Source organism: Jaculus jaculus, chromosome 12 (genome assembly GCF_020740685.1).
Source record: "Jaculus jaculus isolate mJacJac1 chromosome 12, mJacJac1.mat.Y.cur, whole genome shotgun sequence".
Lineage (NCBI taxonomy): Eukaryota > Metazoa > Chordata > Mammalia > Rodentia > Dipodidae > Jaculus > Jaculus jaculus.
This window is the reverse complement of record NC_059113.1, coordinates 31,052,434-31,071,599: the sequence shown is the minus strand read 5'-3', so window position 1 is coordinate 31,071,599 and position 19,166 is coordinate 31,052,434. Positions and strand designations below refer to the sequence as shown.

The 19,166-nt window shown below is 44.3% G+C and overlaps 1 protein-coding gene across 4 annotated transcripts in view; it reads right to left on the bottom strand.

The window, feature by feature from the left end:
* Tom1l2 (target of myb1 like 2 membrane trafficking protein) overlaps positions 1-19,166 on the bottom strand; it is a 167,236-nt gene that overhangs the window by 70,848 nt on the left and 77,222 nt on the right. For all 4 annotated transcript variants that reach the window (XM_045130688.1, XM_045130689.1, XM_004669044.2 and 1 more), the window contains exon 2: positions 37-121. In XM_045130688.1, coding sequence (XP_044986623.1) covers positions 37-121 — 85 coding nt within the window. The remainder of the gene's footprint in view (positions 1-36; positions 122-19,166) is intronic.

The window sequence follows — 19,166 nt, the reverse complement described above, 5'->3', positions numbered from 1 at the left end:
AGGCTCCTCAGGACGAGGAGTGGTGGGAACACGTACCCTTCCTCCGTCTCATTGATGATGTCGCAGATCTCCATGTTCAACGTCCAGTCCTCACTCTGCAGGGAGCCGTCCGTTGCCTTCTCTGTGAAATCAGAGAGAAACTGCTTTACATTTCTTCGTAATAAGGAACCCTGGCAGGAAAGGGGAAGAGATACTTTCTGCTCTCAGTAGATGGGCAGGGCCAATGAAGTGAGAACCTGGGTGCTGCATTCACCTGAGAATACCCAGGGAGAACTCTGAGCCCAGGGGTCAGGATTATCATTCTCCAAGCTCCATACCTAAAAGATTATGATAAGCCTGAACCACCAGAACTCAGAGATCAGGAACAGACCACTGGGCTAGAATACAGGTCCTACCACTTACCTTACCTTGAACAAGTTACTTAACCTGTAGGTGCCAAACCTAGTTAAAATCTATAGTTAATCTACCCCATCGAATGCCTTAATATGTGTCAAGTGCTTAGAATACAGCCTACTACACAGTCTATCCTATTTAGGCAACTCCTATTATAAAGATAAAAGTACATCTCAGAAAAGGAGGAGGGCTGGAGAGACAGCTTAGCAGTAAACGTACTTGCTTGCAAAGCCTAAGGACCCAGGTTCAATTCTCTAGTACCCATGTAAGCCAGATGTACATGGTAGCACATGTGTCTGGAGTTCATTTGCAGTGGCTAGAGGCTCTGGCATGTCCATTCTCTCTATCTCTATCTCTACCTACCTCTCTCTCTCAAATATATAAGTAAAGTAAAATAAAAAGGAGGACGCAGGGAGCATCAATCAGTATGGTGTTATGGTTTGGATCTCAAATGTACCCCAAAGGTCTGATGCTACGGGCTTGGTGGCCAGCCTGAGGTGCTTTGGGGACGCACTATAACTTTGGGGGAATTGAGCTGTGTGGAAAGAAGTTAGGTCACTTGAAGAGGAGCTGGGTTGCTTCTTGGCTGCCATAAGGGGAGCAGCTTTGTTCTGTGCATCTCATGACTCCCACCACCAGGGCCAAGTGACCCTAACTGAAACCTCTGAAACCATAAGCTTCATCAACCTTTCCTCCTTACAAACTGTATTTGTCACCATACTGCTGACGAACACACATGATACTGGGAGTTTCATGTACATTGGCTGAATGAAACAACTTTCTGATTATTTAATGGGGGATAAGACAATCCCAGTGATGATACCATGCTGAAAAATTGACTGTACACATTCAAAAGGATGAGGTTGGACACTTATTTTATACCATGTGCAAAAATTAAGTCCAAATAGATTAAAAATGTAAACATAAGAATTTAACTATAAAACTCTTAAAAAGGACTGGAAAGATGGCTTAGTGGTTAAGGCCCTAAAAGCCCAGGTTCAGTTCCCCAGTACCCATGTAAGCAAGATACATATGGTGGCACATGCATATGAAGTTCTCTTGCTGTGGCTAGAGGCCCTGGTGTTTCCATTCTCTCTCTCTCTCTACACCTCTTCTTCTTTCTCTGTCTCTCTCAAAAAAAACAAAAAAACAAAAAACAAACTCTTAGAAGAGTGCTGGGGAAATTGCTCAGTGGCTAAAGGCACTTGCTTGTGAAGCCTACAGGCCTGGGTTCCATTCTTTAGAACCCATATAAAGCCAGACACAAAAAGTGGTGCCACATGTTTGGAGTTCACTTGTAGTGGCAAGAGGCCCTGGTACACCCACACACACAAACACAAATAATAAAAGTAAACACTTATGAGAACACAGGAAGGAAACTTCATGACAATGATTTGGCAATGATTTTATGATCTAACATCAAAGGCACAGGCAATAGAATTAAAAATGCAACTACTGAGCTGGGCGTGGTAGTGCATTCCTTTAATACCATCACTTGGGAGGCAGAGGTAGGATTGCCGTGAGTTCGAGGCCACCCTGAGACTACACAGTGAATTCCAGTTCAGCCTGGTGAGACCCTACCTCAAAAAAACCAAACAAAAAAATACACACACACACACACACACACACACACACAAAAATACTGGGCTGGAGAGATGGCTTAATGGTTAAGGCACTTCCCTAGAAAGCCAGAGGACCCAGGTTCGATTCTCTAGTACCTATGTAAAGCCAGATGCACAAGGTGGTACATGCATCTGGAGTTTGTTTGCAGGACTAGAGGCCCTGGTGGGCCCATATTTTTTTCTCTCTCTCTTTCTGTCTCATAAACAATTAAAATAAAATAAATTTGAATATTAAAATAGAAATATTGAACTACATCAAAATTTATTGTTTCCAGGGCTGGAGACATAGCTCAGTGGCAGAATGCTTACCTAGCATGCGCAGACCTTGGCTTTTATCCTTAGAACCACAGACAAACAAACAAACAAGCAAACCTCTATTCATTAAAAGAATGAAAAAGTGACCTACAGAATAAGAGAAACAGTCTTTGCAAAATCATACATATAATAAAATGTAATCATTCAGAATATATAAAGGACCCCTGCAATTCAACAACAACACAAAGGGAAGAATGCCTGTCATGGTAATGCAAGCTACAATCTCAGCACTCTGAAGGCCAAGGCAGGAGGATCACTAACTCAAAGCCAGCATGGGCTATACCTGGGCAAGACCCTGTCTTGAAAAAAAAATGGGAAAGAGGGTTGTGGAGATGGCTGACTGGTTAAAGGCACTTGCTTGCAAAGCCTGCTGGTACGGGTTTTATTACCTGGTACCCACGTAAAGCCACAGGCAAAGTAGCAAATGCCATCTGGAGTTCATTTGCTGTGGCAAGAGAGGCCCTGGTGTGCGCACGCGCACACACACACCTCTTTCTCTCTCAAATAATAAAATAAATAAATTTTGGGGCTGGAGAGATGGCTTGGCAGTTAAATGCTTGCCTGTGAAGCCTGAAGACCCCGGTTTGAGGCTCAATTCCCCAGGACCCACGTTAGCCAGATGCAAAAGGGGGCGTACGCGTCTGGAGTTGGTTTTGCAGAGGCTGGAGGCCCTGGTGTGCCCATTCCCTCTCTATCTGTCTCTTTCTTTCCCTCTCTCCCTGTCACTTTCAAATAAATAAATAAAAATGAACAAAACATATTAAAAAAAATAAATTTTTAATGTGAGAAGAGGAGGCTGGGGAAATGGCTCAGCAGTTAAAGACTCATGCTTGAAAAGTCTGCCAACCTGGGCTCATCTCCCCAGTACCACATAAATCCATATGCATAGAGTAGTACATGTGACTGGAGTTTGCACTGCATGAGGCCCTGGCACACCCATGGTCTGTCTCTCTCTTTCAAATAAATAAATAAGTACATTTTAAATATTTTATTTATTTATTTATTACTTGAGAGAAAGAGAGAGGGAGAGAATGAGCGCACCAGGGCCTCCAGCCACTGCAAACAAACTCCAGGTGCATGTACCACTATGTGCATCTGGCTTATGTGGGGGAACTGAACTTGGTTCCTTAGTCTCCACAAGTGCCTTAATAGCTAAGCCATCTCCCCAGTCCCCCAATTTTTTAAAATGATTTATTAAAAATGGGTAAAGAATGTAAATGTACACTTCTCCAAAGAAGGTATACAAATGGTGAACAAATAAATGAAAAGAGACTTCAGCTTCAATAAGCATTAGGGAAATGCAAATTCAAACCTCAATGAGCTGGTCATGGTGCCGCCGGCCAGTAGGCAAATGCTACAAGGATGAGGCAGATAGATCATGGGTTTGAGGGCAGTTTGGTGCTATACCTTTGGGCTAGGCACAGAGCTCAGTGGTAGAGCACTTGGCTTGCATGTGTGAGGCCCTGGATTCATTCCCCAGTACCACAACACGCATACACACAATGGTATATCATCTTATACACACTAGGATGGCTACGACTTAAAAAGATAATAGCAACTGTTGTTAAAGATGTGGGAAAATGTAACCCTTTTACTCTGTTGGGATTGTAAAATGGTACAACTACTGTGGAAAACAGTACTATGGATTCTTAAAATTTTTAACATAAAAGATGTAGAAATTCCACTTCTGGGTATATGCCAAAAAATTGAAAACAGGGTTTTTGATATATTTATGAATGTGTGTGTGTGTGTGTGTGTGTATGTATGTGTGCATATGTATATGTTCACATTCACATCAGAATTATGCACAATGTTCAAAAGGTGGAAACCATCCAATTATCCACCCACAGATAAATCTGTAAACAAAATATACATACAATGTACTATTATTCATCCTCACAGAAAAAGAAAACTTGGACAACTGATACATGATGAACCTTGAAGACATTGTGCTGAGTGAAAGAAGCCAGACACAAAAGAACAAATACTAAACCATGCGTGGTGGCTCACACCTTTAATCCCAGCACTTGGGAGGCAGAGGTAGGAAGATCGCCATGAGTTCGAGGCCAGCCTGAGACTACATCGTGAATTCCAGGTTAGCCTGGACTAGAGTGAGACCCTACCTCAAAAAACCAAACAAACAATAATAAAAAGAAATACTGTTTGATGCCTCCTATAAGGTACCCAGGGCAGCCACAGTCATAGAGTCAGAAAGTAGAATAGGGATTGCCAGGGGATTGGGGAGTTGGAATGGTGAATTTCATTAATAAGTACAGAGTTGCAATGTGGGAACATGAGAGGTTTCTGGAGATGAATAATGGTGTCAGATGCACAATAGTAATGTACTGCCACAGTAAGCATATTGCTTAAAAATAGTTAAAATGGTAAATGTTTATTATATATAGTTTACATTTAAAAAACACTCGGGCTGGAGAGATGATTTAGCAGTTAAGGAATTTGCCTGCAAAGCCAAAGGATCCCGGTTTGACTCTCCAGGACCCACATAAGCCAGATGTACAAGGGGGCACATGCATCTGGAGTTCGTTTACAGTGGCTGGAGGCCCTGGCATGCCCATTCTCTCTCTCTCTCGCTCTTTCCCCCACTTTTCTCTCTCTCAAATAAATAAATAAAATATTTAAAAAAAAATACTCAGGAGCTAAAAAGACAGTTCAACAGTTGGAGGTGCTTGTTTGTAAAGCCTGCTAGCCTGTGTTTAATTCCCAAGTCATCCACATAATCTAGGCACAAAAAGTGCATGAGCTTCTGCAGTTCATTTGCTGTGGCCAAAGGTCCTGGTACAATGCCCCCAATACATGAAAATGAATAAAATTTTATTTACTTATTTTTTTTGTTTCTTTTGAGGTAGAGTCTCACTCTAGCTTACGGTGGCCTGGAACTCACTCTGTACTACCTGGCTTTGAACTCACAGCAACCCTCCTACCTCTGCCTGCTGAACACTGGGATTAAACTTATGTGTTACCATGCCCAGTCAAATAAAAATTTAAAAAATAAAAAGAGCTGGGTGTAGTGGCACATGCCTTTAATCCCAGCACTTGGGAGGCAGAGGTACAAGGTAAGAGGATTGCCATGAGTTCAAGGCCAGCCTGAGACTACATAGTGAATTCCAGGTCAGCCTGGGCTACAGTGAAACCCTACCTTGAAAAAACAAACAATAAAATAAAAACATCCAGAAAGAAAGAAAAGGCAAACATAAGCCAATGGGCTACTAGGTTATCAGGAACAGGGAGGTAAGGACCAGAGAACATTTGGATCTGTTGCCTCATTTGACAGAACCTGAGACCCAGAGAAGAAAAGGGAATAGTTCAAAAGCTCAGGATCAGAACTAGACCTAGAGTCACCTGATGCCCTCCCTCTAGGCTGTGAGTTCCATCAAGGCAAGGACTAGGTCTATCTTGCATTTTCCCACTGCATCTCCAGAGTACAGCTTGGTAGCTATGAAACATTTGTCTAATGAAGGACTGTGTTCACATTTCTTCTTCTAAATTAATGGTCCTTAGCCCTGCCTGCACATAAGACTTATCTGGGAAGCTTCTAGAACATACATACCTAGAGGGTCTCATTTGATAGGCATAGTGATACCTTGGTATCACTTTGAAAAGCCTCCTGGTGATTCGGCTGTGCAGCCAAGCTTAAGGACCACTGTTCTATACTGCACCCTCCCCTGCTGCTCCCCAGTGAGGCCATGAGAAACAGATTCAGTACTTTCCTCTTGGAACACAACCTTTGGCTGGCTCCCTCTCAGTTGTCTCATTGTCCTGCGCATGCTTAGTCTATCACAGTGGAGACATATGCTTCCTCCTCCACAGCTCCTTGGCACCAATGTACTGGTATCAGAGTACCTAGTATGGCTGCCCTCTGTTAAGAGTTCAAGCTGGGGACTGGAGAGATGGCTTAGCAATTAAGGCACTTGCCTGCAGAGCCTAAGGACCCATGTTTGACTCTCCAGATCCCACATAAGCTAGATGCACAAAGGTGAGGCAAGCACAAGGCTGTACATACATGCCCACTAGGTGGCGTAAGTGTCTGGAGTTCGATTGCAGTGGGTGAGGCCCTGATGCACCACTTCTCTTTCCCTCTCTGTCTAAAATAAAATAAATAAATAAATAAAATTTTAAAAGTCCAGGCTGGATTGTCAGTCACCTGACTCACCCACTCTTTTGCCCCCAGAAAGCAGGGTCATCACCGTCTCAGCTCTCCAAACAGTGTGCGGCACACTGCAGGCCCTTGTCAATCTGAAGTAACTTGCATTGGGACCATGTGGTTTTACTTCACTTTCAAGTTGCAGCAAGAGCTGCCCTTGAAGTGCCTGCAGCCTGGTCAGGTGGCACTTCATGACCTTCTCCTGGCCCTGTTATGTTTCTCATCAGGGGAGTCAGGGAAAGTAGAGACAGTGGCTACTAAAAAGGGTGTCCTCTAAAATAGGGAAGAAAAATTGAAGCTCATTCTTTGGTCTCCTCAGTGAAGGGGAAACATCTACAATCAACGTGCACAAAGCATGTCAGGAAGCTAAGGCAAGAGGCAATAATGGCTCTGTGGAGAATATTAGGATTGATTTTTCTTTCTACCTGGTTCATAGCAGCAGATAGCAATCCAGAAAGTTCATTACAATTGGACACATTATCCAGTGAGCTTCCTATCTATTCAAGCTCCTTTTTCTTCTTCCTTCACATTTGGTGTAGAGTTTCCTGAACACTATTCCTTTGTGGTGGCACCTATAAGCTTCTACCCACACTTGCTTATGTGGGGAGGTAGGTAATGTGGCTGTTTTCTTTTCCATTCTCACCAAAAGGATGTTTCTGAAAATCAAAATGCTAAACCAGCTTCTTTTGCCTTCTGGTGCAGGCTGCTTCTGAAGTCACTATATTTAACATCAAAGTAGATATGGCAGCCAAGAAACCCACCCACTGGACTGTGAGCTCCTCCCAGCAGGGCTGCATGGGAGGAGGGGTGAGCAGGAAAACTATGCTCCGGAGAGAACTAGCACTGTCAAGCTGAAGGCTTCAGGAAATCCTGGTCCAGGTCCAACACCAGGCAGGTGGGCCTTTTCTGAATGAAAAGGGCTGGGGATATAGCTCAGTCAGTAGAGCGCTTGCCTAGCATTCGAGAAGCCCTGGGTTGGATCCTCAGCACCACGTTGAAAAAATAAAAAGAAAACAGGGCATGGGCCTGTAATGCCAGCACTCAGGAGATAGATGCAAGAAGATCAAAAATTCAAGGTCATCCTCTGTATACTGTGTTCAAAGCCAGCCTGGGCTTCACAAGACCCTGCCTCAGAAAATTTAAAAAAAAAAAAAAAAAGCAAAAGAAAAAGAAAAAAGAAAAGGAGAAATTAATCACTATGGCAATAGAATGACGTTCTACTTTTTCAGGGAGGGTTTGGTGGAAGGTGTATCTGGTTGCTGTACTCTACTCAGCCCAGCCCCTGGCCATTAGTATAGCACAAGAGAGCACAATATTTTGCAGCCATGATCACTGTAGTCGTGATTTTTATCCCTCCCAGAGTGTGAGTGGCTGGTGTGAATGATTTTTCCCATTGCTCCCTAAAGCACTATGTTTCTCCTGTTGTATCAGGTTTTATTTTAGGATTTGACAATTTATGGGACAAAAGAAATGAGATTGAACTTTGCTTTCCTCTGGTCTGGAGACCAGACCAAATGAGGGAGCCCACTTTGGGTGATCTTAGTTTCAGGGTCAATCAGATACAACTTTGATCCCATTTGATGGGGATTCTTTTATGAAGAGAAAAATAAGAATTGATTTGAGCTGTTTTGTTAGCCTTGGGTCCATCTGTCTGAGCAGAGCCAAAGACCTGCAGTTTTGTTTGTTGTGGCATTTCCAGAAAAGCAGGAAGAAAGAAGCATTCTTTGGGGGTTGATTCCTTATAATCAAAATGAGTATGTGCCTTTTAATGGCCTATAGACATGATCCCTGAAAGTATAGTCTTGAGTATGTGTCTTTGAACTTGAAAACTCAAAATCTCAGTAATTGAATAGTGTGTGCTGACCCTGAAGATGAGTTATAGCACCTCTGAACCCCTTGCCAGTATGGAAGGGAGGGAAGGAGTGAATATAAGGTCAATGAATTCTGCTGCTAAACCGAACTTGGAAATGAGGTTTCATTGATTTAATATTTCCTCTATTAAACCTCCCAAGTCTGTGTCCCTTGTGGCTCCACAGAAGAGCAATCTTGGCATGTCAGAGCCTCAGTTCTGTAAAAGGATTGTAACCAGCACTGGATGGCTCCCTGCCCTGCCAGCCTCTCTGCTGGGCAACTTGGAAGGGTCCCAAGTGCAGGGTCTCAGTCAGGACCCCTTGCTTCGGGATGAGCTGCCTGCTAAGGCTGCTGCTGCTGGATTGATGAAGCAGACATGTCCCTTCTGTGTAACCCTGAGAGTAAGACACTGAGGAACCTCTTGTGGGAAGGGGTATTTTGGAGGAAGGGGTGTTCAGACATGAGCACTGGGGCAGGAGCTGGAGGTGTGGATCATTTTATGCTGAAGCTTCTTACACTGACAAGGTCATCCTGCCCCTGGTGGGAAGGAGGGCGCCCTAGGTGACAGAGCACTCTGCTGTCCCAGGGGTACACTGGACCAAGGCCTCCACCTTCCCAGAGTCTCTGCTCTCATTTTCTTTTTTAATTTTTTATTTAGTTGAGAGAGAGAGGGAGGGAGAGGGAGAGGGAAGGAGAAAGAATGGGCATACCAGGGCCTCCAGCCACTGCAAACAAACTCCAGATGAATGTGCTACCTTATGGATCTGGCTTATGTGGGTTCTGGGGAATCGAACCTGAGTCCTTTTGGCTTTGCAGGCAAGTGCCTTAACCTTTAAGCCATCACTCCAGCCCTCATTTTCTTTTCTGTAGCCCAGACTGAGCCAGCTCCACCTGACCTGCACAAACTCAGCTGCCTTCCTGTGTAAAGCCTGACTTCCTCAAGAGGCCCAAGCCTGCTGCTTCTTCACCTTGGGACTTACGGACTCTTTCTACACACATGACATGGGTAGGGCAAGGTAGACAGTGTGGCCCTGGGTCCATTTAGGTCTTATCCTTTTCTGACAGTCACATGTTTTCTCATCCCTTACTTATCTTATAGGCTAGGATCCAATACCATCCCTGTGCCTGCCAGACCAGTACCCTCTGTGGACTCTAGTTTAAGACTGCCCCAAACTCTCATGTGGTCACTGCCATACAGCACACTTATCAGAAGGCAGAGGCTCACCATTTGTAGATGGGTTTACTTATTAGGATGTTCAAGGGTGGGTGCCAAATATGATGGACAGAGAAGGTGAAAAAGTTAGAGATATGGGTGGTGTTTTTGTTTGTTTCTTTGTTTGTTTTGTTTTTTTTCGAGGCAGGGTCTCACTCTAGTTCAGGCTGACTTGGAATTCACTATGTAGTCTCAGAGTGGCCTTGAACTCATGGCGATCCTCTTGCCTTTGCCTCCCAAGTGCTGGGATTAAAGGCTTGTGCCACTATGCCCAGCTAGGTGTTTTTGTTTTTTTTTTAAGAAAAAAAAATGAGTGATCATTAAAACACTGAAGCCCTGCCCCACCAGACTGAAGGCTGCTGTGCAAATATTTTAAACACTAGCTATATTCTTGAGTGTGTTTTCACTGCTGGTAAACATAGCTTTATATGGCTGTGTGAATTCTATCTAGCATACTATGTAAAAACAAGTGTCACTTCTCCATGGCTGTATCAAGGAGAATAAGGAGATTTCCAGTGAAGACAAAGTCCTTTATCTATCACTCACGCACATCAATAGATGTGTGGGTTGTGTGAAACTTTTGTTAAAGTAGTAATAATGGGCTCCCTCTCAGTCACTGAGTTAGGATAGGACAGTTTCAGCATTCATCTAAATGACTGATGTCACAAACTCAGGTTTTGCTAGCACGTGGGAAAATATGGTGCAAATACCCAGATTTTTGGGACAGAAGAGCTTAGATCAAATATAGGTACCACCAACTGGCCTACTAGACATGAAATATCACCTCGTGTTTAGGTTTGCATTTGTGGGCTGAAGAGATGGCTTAGCGGTTAAGGTGCTTGCCTGCGAAGCCTAACCCATGTTCAACTCTCCAGATCCCATGTAAGCCAGACACACAAGGTGACAGAAGCATGAAAGGTTGCACATGCACACAAGGTGGCACACGCATCTGGCATTCAATTGCAGTGGCTGGAGGCCCTGGCACACCAATTCTGTCTCTCTCATGCTTTCTCTTGCTCATAAAAAAGAAGAAAATAGATTTACATTTGCCTAATGATTTAGTGTTTTTGAACATCTTTTCATATAAACACATCTTGGCCATTTGTATATTTCTTTGAAGAAATGTCTTTGCCTAGTTTTTTAGTTGGGTAACTTATTTTTTCTGTAGTTGAGTTATAGGAGTTCTTTACATCTTTTTTTTTTTTTTTTTTTTAATTTGAGAGCGACAGACAGAGAAAGAGGCACATAGATAGATAGAGAATGGGCACACCAGGGCCTCCAGCCACTGCAAAGGACCTCCAGACGCATGCGCCCCTTGTACATCTGTCTAACGTGGCTCCTGGGGAATCGAGCCTCGAACTGGGGTCCTTAGGCTTGTCAGGCAAGCGCTTAATTGCTAAGCCATCTCTCCAGCCCTCTTTACATCTTTTGGATTAATCCTTTATCAGATATATGCCTTGTAATTATTTTCTCCTATTTTGTAGGATGCCTTCATTATCTTCATAGTGTTCTTTAATATGCAAAATTTTTTTGTGTTTTGTTTTTGCAACAGGGTCTCACTATGTAACTAAGACTGGCCAGAAATCTGGAACTCATGATCTTTCTGCTTCCAACTCTAACTGCTGGGATCACAGCTATGCATCACCATACCCAGATCACAAAAGTTTTAAATTTTGATTAAGTACTACTTATCTGTTTTTCTCTTTGTCTGTATTCTGGGTATCATACCCAAGAAATACTTGTTAAATCCAGCATCATGGATTTTTTTCCCATTTTCTTCTAAGACATATAGTTTGTGTTCTTTTATTCAAATCTTTGGTCCATCTGAAGTTCATTTCTGTATACTGTATAAGATAAATGGCCCAGCTTCATTACTGTAATATGTATATCCTGTTTTCCCAGAACCTTTTTAATAATATGATTCTTTCCTACTACTAATTTCTTGGCACCCTTGTTGAAAATCTATTATTATCTGTATATGGGAGGATTTATTTCTGGGCTTTCTGTTTTGTTCCATTGGTTTATATGACAGCCCTAATGTCAGTTTTTAAAAATATTCATTTATTTATTTAAGAGAGAGAGAGAGGAGTATGGTATATCAGAGCCTCTCACCACTACAAACTCTAGACACATGTACTACTTTTTGTATCTGACTTTACGTGGATACTAGGGAATTGAACCCAGGCCAGTAGGCTTTGCAAGCAAGTGCCTATAACTGCTGAGCCATCTCCTCAGCCCTATTTCAGTTTTGATTGTCTTAGTTTTGTAGTAAATTCTGAAATTAGGAAGTATCAATCTTCCAACTTTGTCCTTTTGCAAGGTTGTTTTGGTTGTTTGGGAGTCCTTCAGAGTTCATGTGAATTTTAGGTTGGATTTTTGTATTTCTGCATTTTAATTGGTATTGCCTGTGCCTTGATCATTTTGGGCAGTATCAACATTTTAACAATATTGTCTCCCCACACTTATAGATTGTCTCTCCATTTACTTGTCTTCAATTTCTTTCAGCAGTGTGTGGGTAAGTACTGCTTGCTTGTTTGGCTCTTGATATGCCGCCTGGGCTGGTTTAGAACTCCCAGGCTCAAGCAATCCTGTTGTAGCCTCTTGTAAGAGTATTGGAAATGCAAGTTAAAAAAAGAAGCTGTGCTCAACTTCTTTAAGTAACATTTTGTTATTTTCAGTGCACAATTGGTTCATTCCTCAGTATTTTATTCTTTTTTTTAACTACTGCAAATGGAAATGTTTTCTGAATTTCTTTTTTTCATTGTTCATAGAAACACTGATTTTGTTGTTGTTGTTTGTATTCTGCAACTTTGCTATGTTTACTGATTATCTCTGACATTTTTTTTTCCTTTTTGAGGAAGGATCTCACTCTAGCCCAGGCTGACCTGGAATTCAATATGTAGTCTCAGGGTGGCCTCAAACTCACAGCCATCCTCCAACTTCTGCCTCCTGCTGGGATTAAAGGTGTGTGCCACCAAGCCCAGCTATCTAGGATTTTTTTACATGTAAATTCATGTCACTGTTGTGTAACTTTTCCAGGGAAGACATGAGCAAACATTTATTCACCCCTGGACAATGACAACAGACCAAAGCAATAATTGCACCTAAGTCTAGCTTCGTGAACCAATGAGTTTACTGAGGTTATTTACAGGACTGAGGGATGGCTGCATCACCAAAAAGGCTACCCCAGTGGTGCTAAGTACTGAAAGCTACAACCCCAGAGCTCCCTGCGCAACCTCTTCCCAGCAATTGTCTGTTGCTTGTGAAAACCTTGCAATGGGGCCTTGCAAATCTCAGGGAGTTTATGGGTTTCATTTACTTCCTGAGGCTTGTAACCTTTACTTCCCAAGTCTTAAGGACTTCCAGAGTGGCTCCAGGAGGGAATGTTTCCATTCGGAGGAAATGGCTACACAACTTCTATGAACACAGCTTTTACTTCTTCCTTCTCCATGAGGATGCCTTTTATTTCTTTTTCTTCCCTAACTTCCCTGGCTAGAATTTCCAGAAGTGGTGGAAGCAAGCATCCTTGCACCTACACAGACTTTCATAAAGCACAATCAACACATCATGAGAGGAAACAGAGCTGCAGAGAAGGCCCAAGTAAACACCATTCCACAGAAAAATGTGCCGTGTGCTGGAGGGAAAAGCAGGGATCAGCACCTCTGGGCTGTGGGCCTTCGCTCCAGCCTACCCACAGGCACTGAACTCACTCCTATGTCCTCTAGAGATTGACTACAGCACCTGAAAGCACAGGCCATACAGCCATAGAGCTTTCCAGATAACCTTAACCATGTTCTGAAAAGTTCCCAACCCCCTCTGTCAGCATGCGTGTAGAATATGTGTGGTGTGGTATGTGATGTGTGCAGTGTTATGCATATGTGTGTACATGGATGCTTGCTGTCTATGCTTGCGGGCGCAGGGGGCAGAGGAAGTGGTCAGGGATCCTCCCTTTTTCAGGCACCCACCTGTCTCCTTCAGATGGATCTCTCAGTCAACCCAGAGCTGTTGTGTTTCGGTCAGCAAGCCCCAGTGATTTGCAGGTCTCTTCTACCCAACCCCATACAGGACTGGAGTTCAGACATGCATGGCCACACCCCGTTGCTTGCATAGGTGCTTGGGAATAGGCCTTCCTGCTTACATTGCAAGTGTGGGGATTTGTTGGTTTTGTTTTGATTTGTTTTCAAGGTAGGATTTTGCTCTAGCCTAGGCTAACCTGGAACTCACTCTGTAAGCTCTAAGCTGGCTTTGAACTCACAGCAATTCTCCTACCTCTGCCTCCTGAGTGCTGGGATTAAAGGCGTGAGCCACCACACCTGGTCTTTCCTCCTTTCTTACTGGCTCATGAGCCATGAGTAAATTCTCAGCCCCCTACAAGACTTGAAGCTGAGGGGGAGGGCGACATCCTCATATCCTTAAGATGATGACCTTGCTGGTGGCACATAGCTATGATGCCAGCACAGGGACGCTGAGAAAGGAGGACTGAAAGTTCAAGGCCATCCTGAGATACAGAGACCTTGTCTCACAGAAACATTATTATTATTTTTTTAAAGAGGCTAGCATTATGCTGTAAGGCCCCTCAAAAGTGAAATGATGACTGTGATCTCTGCAGAGCACCCTTGTTTGCAAGCACCAGGCAGCTCAAGTCAGGAGAAATGCATCGCCCATGCATTACAGTGGCAGTTCTGCAAATGGCTAAATTTCGACTCCGCTGAGTCTTGATTTCTACCCAATACTGTGAGAGAACCTAGGGCAGCTACCTGACCTCTCCCAGGCCTTTGCAATATCCGCAGGATGCAGTAATGACATTTTTCTCTTACGCCACTGCCTGTAGGTAAACTGAATACCATAGGAAAACAGCTGCCAGAGCCCCCATCCGGGAGAACCACACTTCCACAGGCTTTACGCTAGGGATGGTTTCTCCTGTTATTACTGCCACTCTGCTGAAAGAGTCTCTCTGCCAGCACCCTGCTCTCCACACACCCTCTGCAGCATTGCCGTGTCACCACTGCCACCTACAGGTAAACAATTACCACAGGCTAAGCCCACTAGATTCAGCTGCCTTGCAGCCTTTAGGATTGATATCTGAGTTTTGAGCCAGAAGAGCTCATGGCTGGGAGCCACAAGGGGTTCCCTGTCTGGGAATAAGACCCTAAGTTTGGCTTGGTTCACCTGTAGGGTGAAGAAACAACAGCTTAGAACAAGCTAGGAGGAAAAAAAAAAAAAAAAAAAGAGTTGCACTTGCTGGCTCATGGAATTGGGTATTTGTGTGAAAAGGAGGAACAGGGTTGTTAGACCCCACAGCAGCCTCTTGCCCTTAAAGCCACTGATCTCAAGTCTTCAAGGAAGAAGCACTCATCCCTTTAAAATGAAAAACAGGGGCTGGAGAGATTGCTCAGTGGTTAAGGTGCTTGCCTATAAAGTCTAATGATCCACGGTTCAATTCTCCAGTACCCACATAAAGCCAGAAGCAAAAAGTGGTTCATGCATTTGGAATTTCTTTGCAGTGGCTAGAGGACCTGGCATTCTCTCTTCTCTCTCTCCTTCCAAATATTTTTTAAAAGTTTTAAAAAATAATAAAAAAAGGGGGGGGGAAAGGAAAATCACTGCCTAAGCACACAACCTTTGGCATATGCCATAGGAATGGAATCCAGGGCCTGACTCATGCTAGGCAATTGCTTGACCACTGAGCTCCAACCCCAACCCTCTCAGCCAGGCTCTTTATATATGTCACATGCCTGACCCTTGCTTTCCTCCAGGCATATTTTCAGTCTCTTACAGGTGACTAGCCCCATGATGTGTAGGAAGAAGGCAGAAGTACCACCAAACACATGATCAAGGTCTTCCTAGTAGCCCTAGCCTCATTATCCTGACCTGTCCCTAAACAAGGAGCAGTGGGCACAAAGAAGACCCTGACCACTACAGCAGACTGGCCAAGAGCTTCTGCCTGCAGCTGTCCTCCTGATTCTGTGGGTGAACCTAAAGACCAAGGGCTAAGAAGTACAGAAGAATGGGAAGACTCTACTCTTGAAGACACCGCATGCTTCTGTTGCAGGATACAGAGAAATCAAGCTAGAACTAAGCTAGACACCTCCTCCCTGCCAGCTAGCTGTCATAGTGCTAGAAAGTGCTATGCAGCCAGCTGGGGTAGAGAAGTCATCCACAGTCCTAACCAACAGGGGACTCTGAGCTCCACAACTTCCAGCCAGGCAATTGTGCCTAATGGGGCAGCAGTGGGATGGCTGTTATGGTGATAACCAACTTTTCTCTAATTGGATTTGAGGTCTACTCCATGAGAAGGAGGAATTCATGCCTGGTGCTGAAAAGCTAATCAAAAGCCTATGGCTAAGAACAGTCATAGACCCTAGCAGGGAAGCTGCTACTGTTGTTTGGCTAAATGGATAGATTGGCCCTATGAAACTGCCCTCTAAATAGTTATGGCACTACTCTCGCTTCTGGTTGAGAAGCTTCTTTTTGCAGCAATGACTACTGGGGAGATTCAGAATAGAATAAGTGATGTTGAGTGCTCAGTGCTATATGACACATCCCTATCATACCCTCCAAGGCTCAGGAAACATTATGGAAGAAGGAGCAGAAAGAATGTAAGAGCCAAGCCGAATGTGGTGGCACACGCCTTTAATGCCAGCATTTGGCGGCAGAGGTAGGGGGATTACCAAGAGTTCAAGGCCACCCTGAGACTACATAGTGAATTCCAGGTCAGCCTGAGCTAGAGTGAGACCCTGCCTCAAAAAACAAAAAAAAAATGTAAGCACCAAAAGATGGGCAAGAGTGATTTGGAATACTATCTTCCACAAAATGGCTGGTGCATTCATGACCTCCCTGTGGCTGTCATTACCTGCACAAGACCTGCATAATACTGGGCCCATCAACCTTTCATCATGGATGACGGAGGGCAAAAAACCAACATAGAATCAAAGTATAAGAGGGGCTAGTTGGAAAGAAATGGTTCAGTTGAAAGGGACAGATGAGGGAGCACAAAAGAAGGTAACAGGAGGGGATTCTGATCAAAATATACCATGTACATATATGAAAGTTGTCAATAAAATTTTTTAAATATTTTATTTTTATTTATTTATTTATTTGACAGAGACACACAGAGAGAATGAGCGCTCCAGGGCCTCCAGCCACCGCAAACAAATTCCAGACACGTGCACCCTCTTGTGCTTCTGGCTAATGTGGGTCCTAGGGAATCAAACCTGGGTCCTTTGGCTTAGCAGGCAAACACACTAAGCCATCCCTCCAGCCCAGTAAAAAAAGTTTTTAAAAGATAAGTAGGGCTGGAGGGATGGCTTAGCAGTTAAGGCACTTGCTGGCAAAGCCTAAGGACCCAGGTTAGATTCCCCAGTACCCACATAAGCCAGATGCACAAGGTGGTACGTGTGTCTGGAGTTCATTTACAGTTGCTGGAGACCCTGGCATGCCCATTCTCTCTCTCTCTTTCTACCTGCCTCTCTTGCAAATATATATATATACACACACATTAAAGATAAGAATAGAAAAGTATGCTGGAGAAAGAATCATGTTAAGCTACCTGCTGGGTTGACCCTGTTCCTTGGTCTTTCTTTATGAACAACCTTTCCATTTTGGAGTAATTTTAGATTGACTGTCAAGTTGCACAGTCCACAGAGTTTTCATACACCTTCATTTCCTCTCTTACATATCTTATAGGCCAGCACCTTACATAGCCACTTTAGATCTGTCAAGATTGAAAAATGAACACGGGTGTAGTACTATTAGCTAACTCCAAACATGACTTGGATTTCTCCAACCTTTCCTTCATGTGCTTTTTGTGTCAGGGATTCCATCCAGAGTATCACGTTCCGGTTAGTTTCCTCCCTCTCTTTAAGGTTCTGTCCTCTTCAAAGCTTGACATACCCACAAACTCACCAACTTGCTTTCCTGCCTGGAGAGCTCTGTCCTGCAGGCTGCTGCTGTAAGAGAGCCAGGATTCCAAAGGGCCTCATTAGGACACCATCTCCTCCCCTGCCTCAAACAAAGGAGCCCTTCAGGCCAACCGAACAACAGAGAAAACGGGAGCTTGTTAGCCACACAGGCCCCAGGCTGCTGACCCAAGTTCTTTTTTAACTGGAATTCCCTTAAGGGGAATCCGCAAATTTAAAATGCATGTGGACTGTGTTCTCCAGAAGGAGAATCACTGGTTTGATGTATTCTCTTCTTTGTACTTAATGGGATGTCTTATGTGTATGAAGTAAATGAGGGCCAAGAGGAACTGAGAAGAGGCGAAGAGAAATCTGGCATGGAAATGCACCACCATGAAGACCACCACCACCAGGAGGGGCCCCTGCAGGAGCCAGTAGGCCAGGAGAAAAGTTGCTGGCTGGTTCCAGCCTAGCAGGCTGCTCCTCTCTCCTGTCAACTGAGAAGATAAAAGGTCCTCTGGGACTTGGTACTCAGGTTAGAGCGGCTGCTTAAACTCTTGCAAATAACTGAGGCGGAGGTGGGAGGATGGGGGGGCGGAGGTAGCATCTGTGGACAACTCTTTTTCTTCTCCCTTTTTACGCTGTAGGCTGCCAACAGCTTCCTCGGAGTGCCTCCCAGAGCTGCGCACTTCATCCACGTGCCCCACAGTGGACACGAAGATCTCTAAGAAAACATACCAGAGTCCTTGGTGTCCTGGTGCTCCTTCCAGGGAACTCTGGGAGTGCTATTCTTTAGGAAGGGAGAATGTGCAAACCATCCAAAGACTTCCCAGTTCAAGTGCAATACTTGAGTTAGGGGCCCAGGTGTGGCGGTGCATGCCTTTAATCCCAGCACTCGGGAGGCAGCGGTAGGAGGATTGCCATGAGTTCGAGGCCACCCTGAGACTACATAGTGAATTCTAGATCAGCCTAGGCTAGAATGAGACCCTACCACAGAAAAACCCAACCAACCAAACAAACAAAAATACCCACACGAGCTAAAGGGCTGAGGTGTAGCTCAGTTACAGCCAGCTTGGGTTGCCTAGTACACATAAGGTGCTACGTTCATTCCTAGCACCACATAACAAACTCACAAAACACTGAGAGGCCTGTCCCTGCCAGGCACTGTGCTAAACTATGGAAGGATGGAGCCTTTGCTCTCAAGGAGCTCGGTTCATCAGCATAGCACTAGGATACCATGTGACAAGTTTTAGCATTGTGTGCAAAATAATTCCTGGCAGGCCAACAGATGAAGCATAACTGGAGCACTGAAGAATGGAGGAGAGGCCTATGCAAGCCTCTTCACAGGTGGAGGAGCAGGAACATGGAGGACAAGGAGGGCATACACAAGCAGTGTGACTGGCCCTCAGGGGCTAGGGGAGTAAGGGAGGCACATGGTGACAGGCCAGCTTGTAAGAGTCCTTTCACTTCCTGTATAGAGTCTGGGACTTTTCAATACAAGTCCCTGTGACAAGTCACTCTGTTAACAGCATGTGCCCTTTACTAAAGTGCAGAGACTATAGGCAGGGAGTGTTACTGGAGTTGTTAGGGTCACAGCCTGTGCCCTGGCAGTCCTAACAAGCTCTGCTCAGCCACTCGCCCTCAGTAGGCCAATTAGACAAGTACTAGTGAAACCTGGGAAAGGAGATTTATTCAATGCAGCCACATTGGGA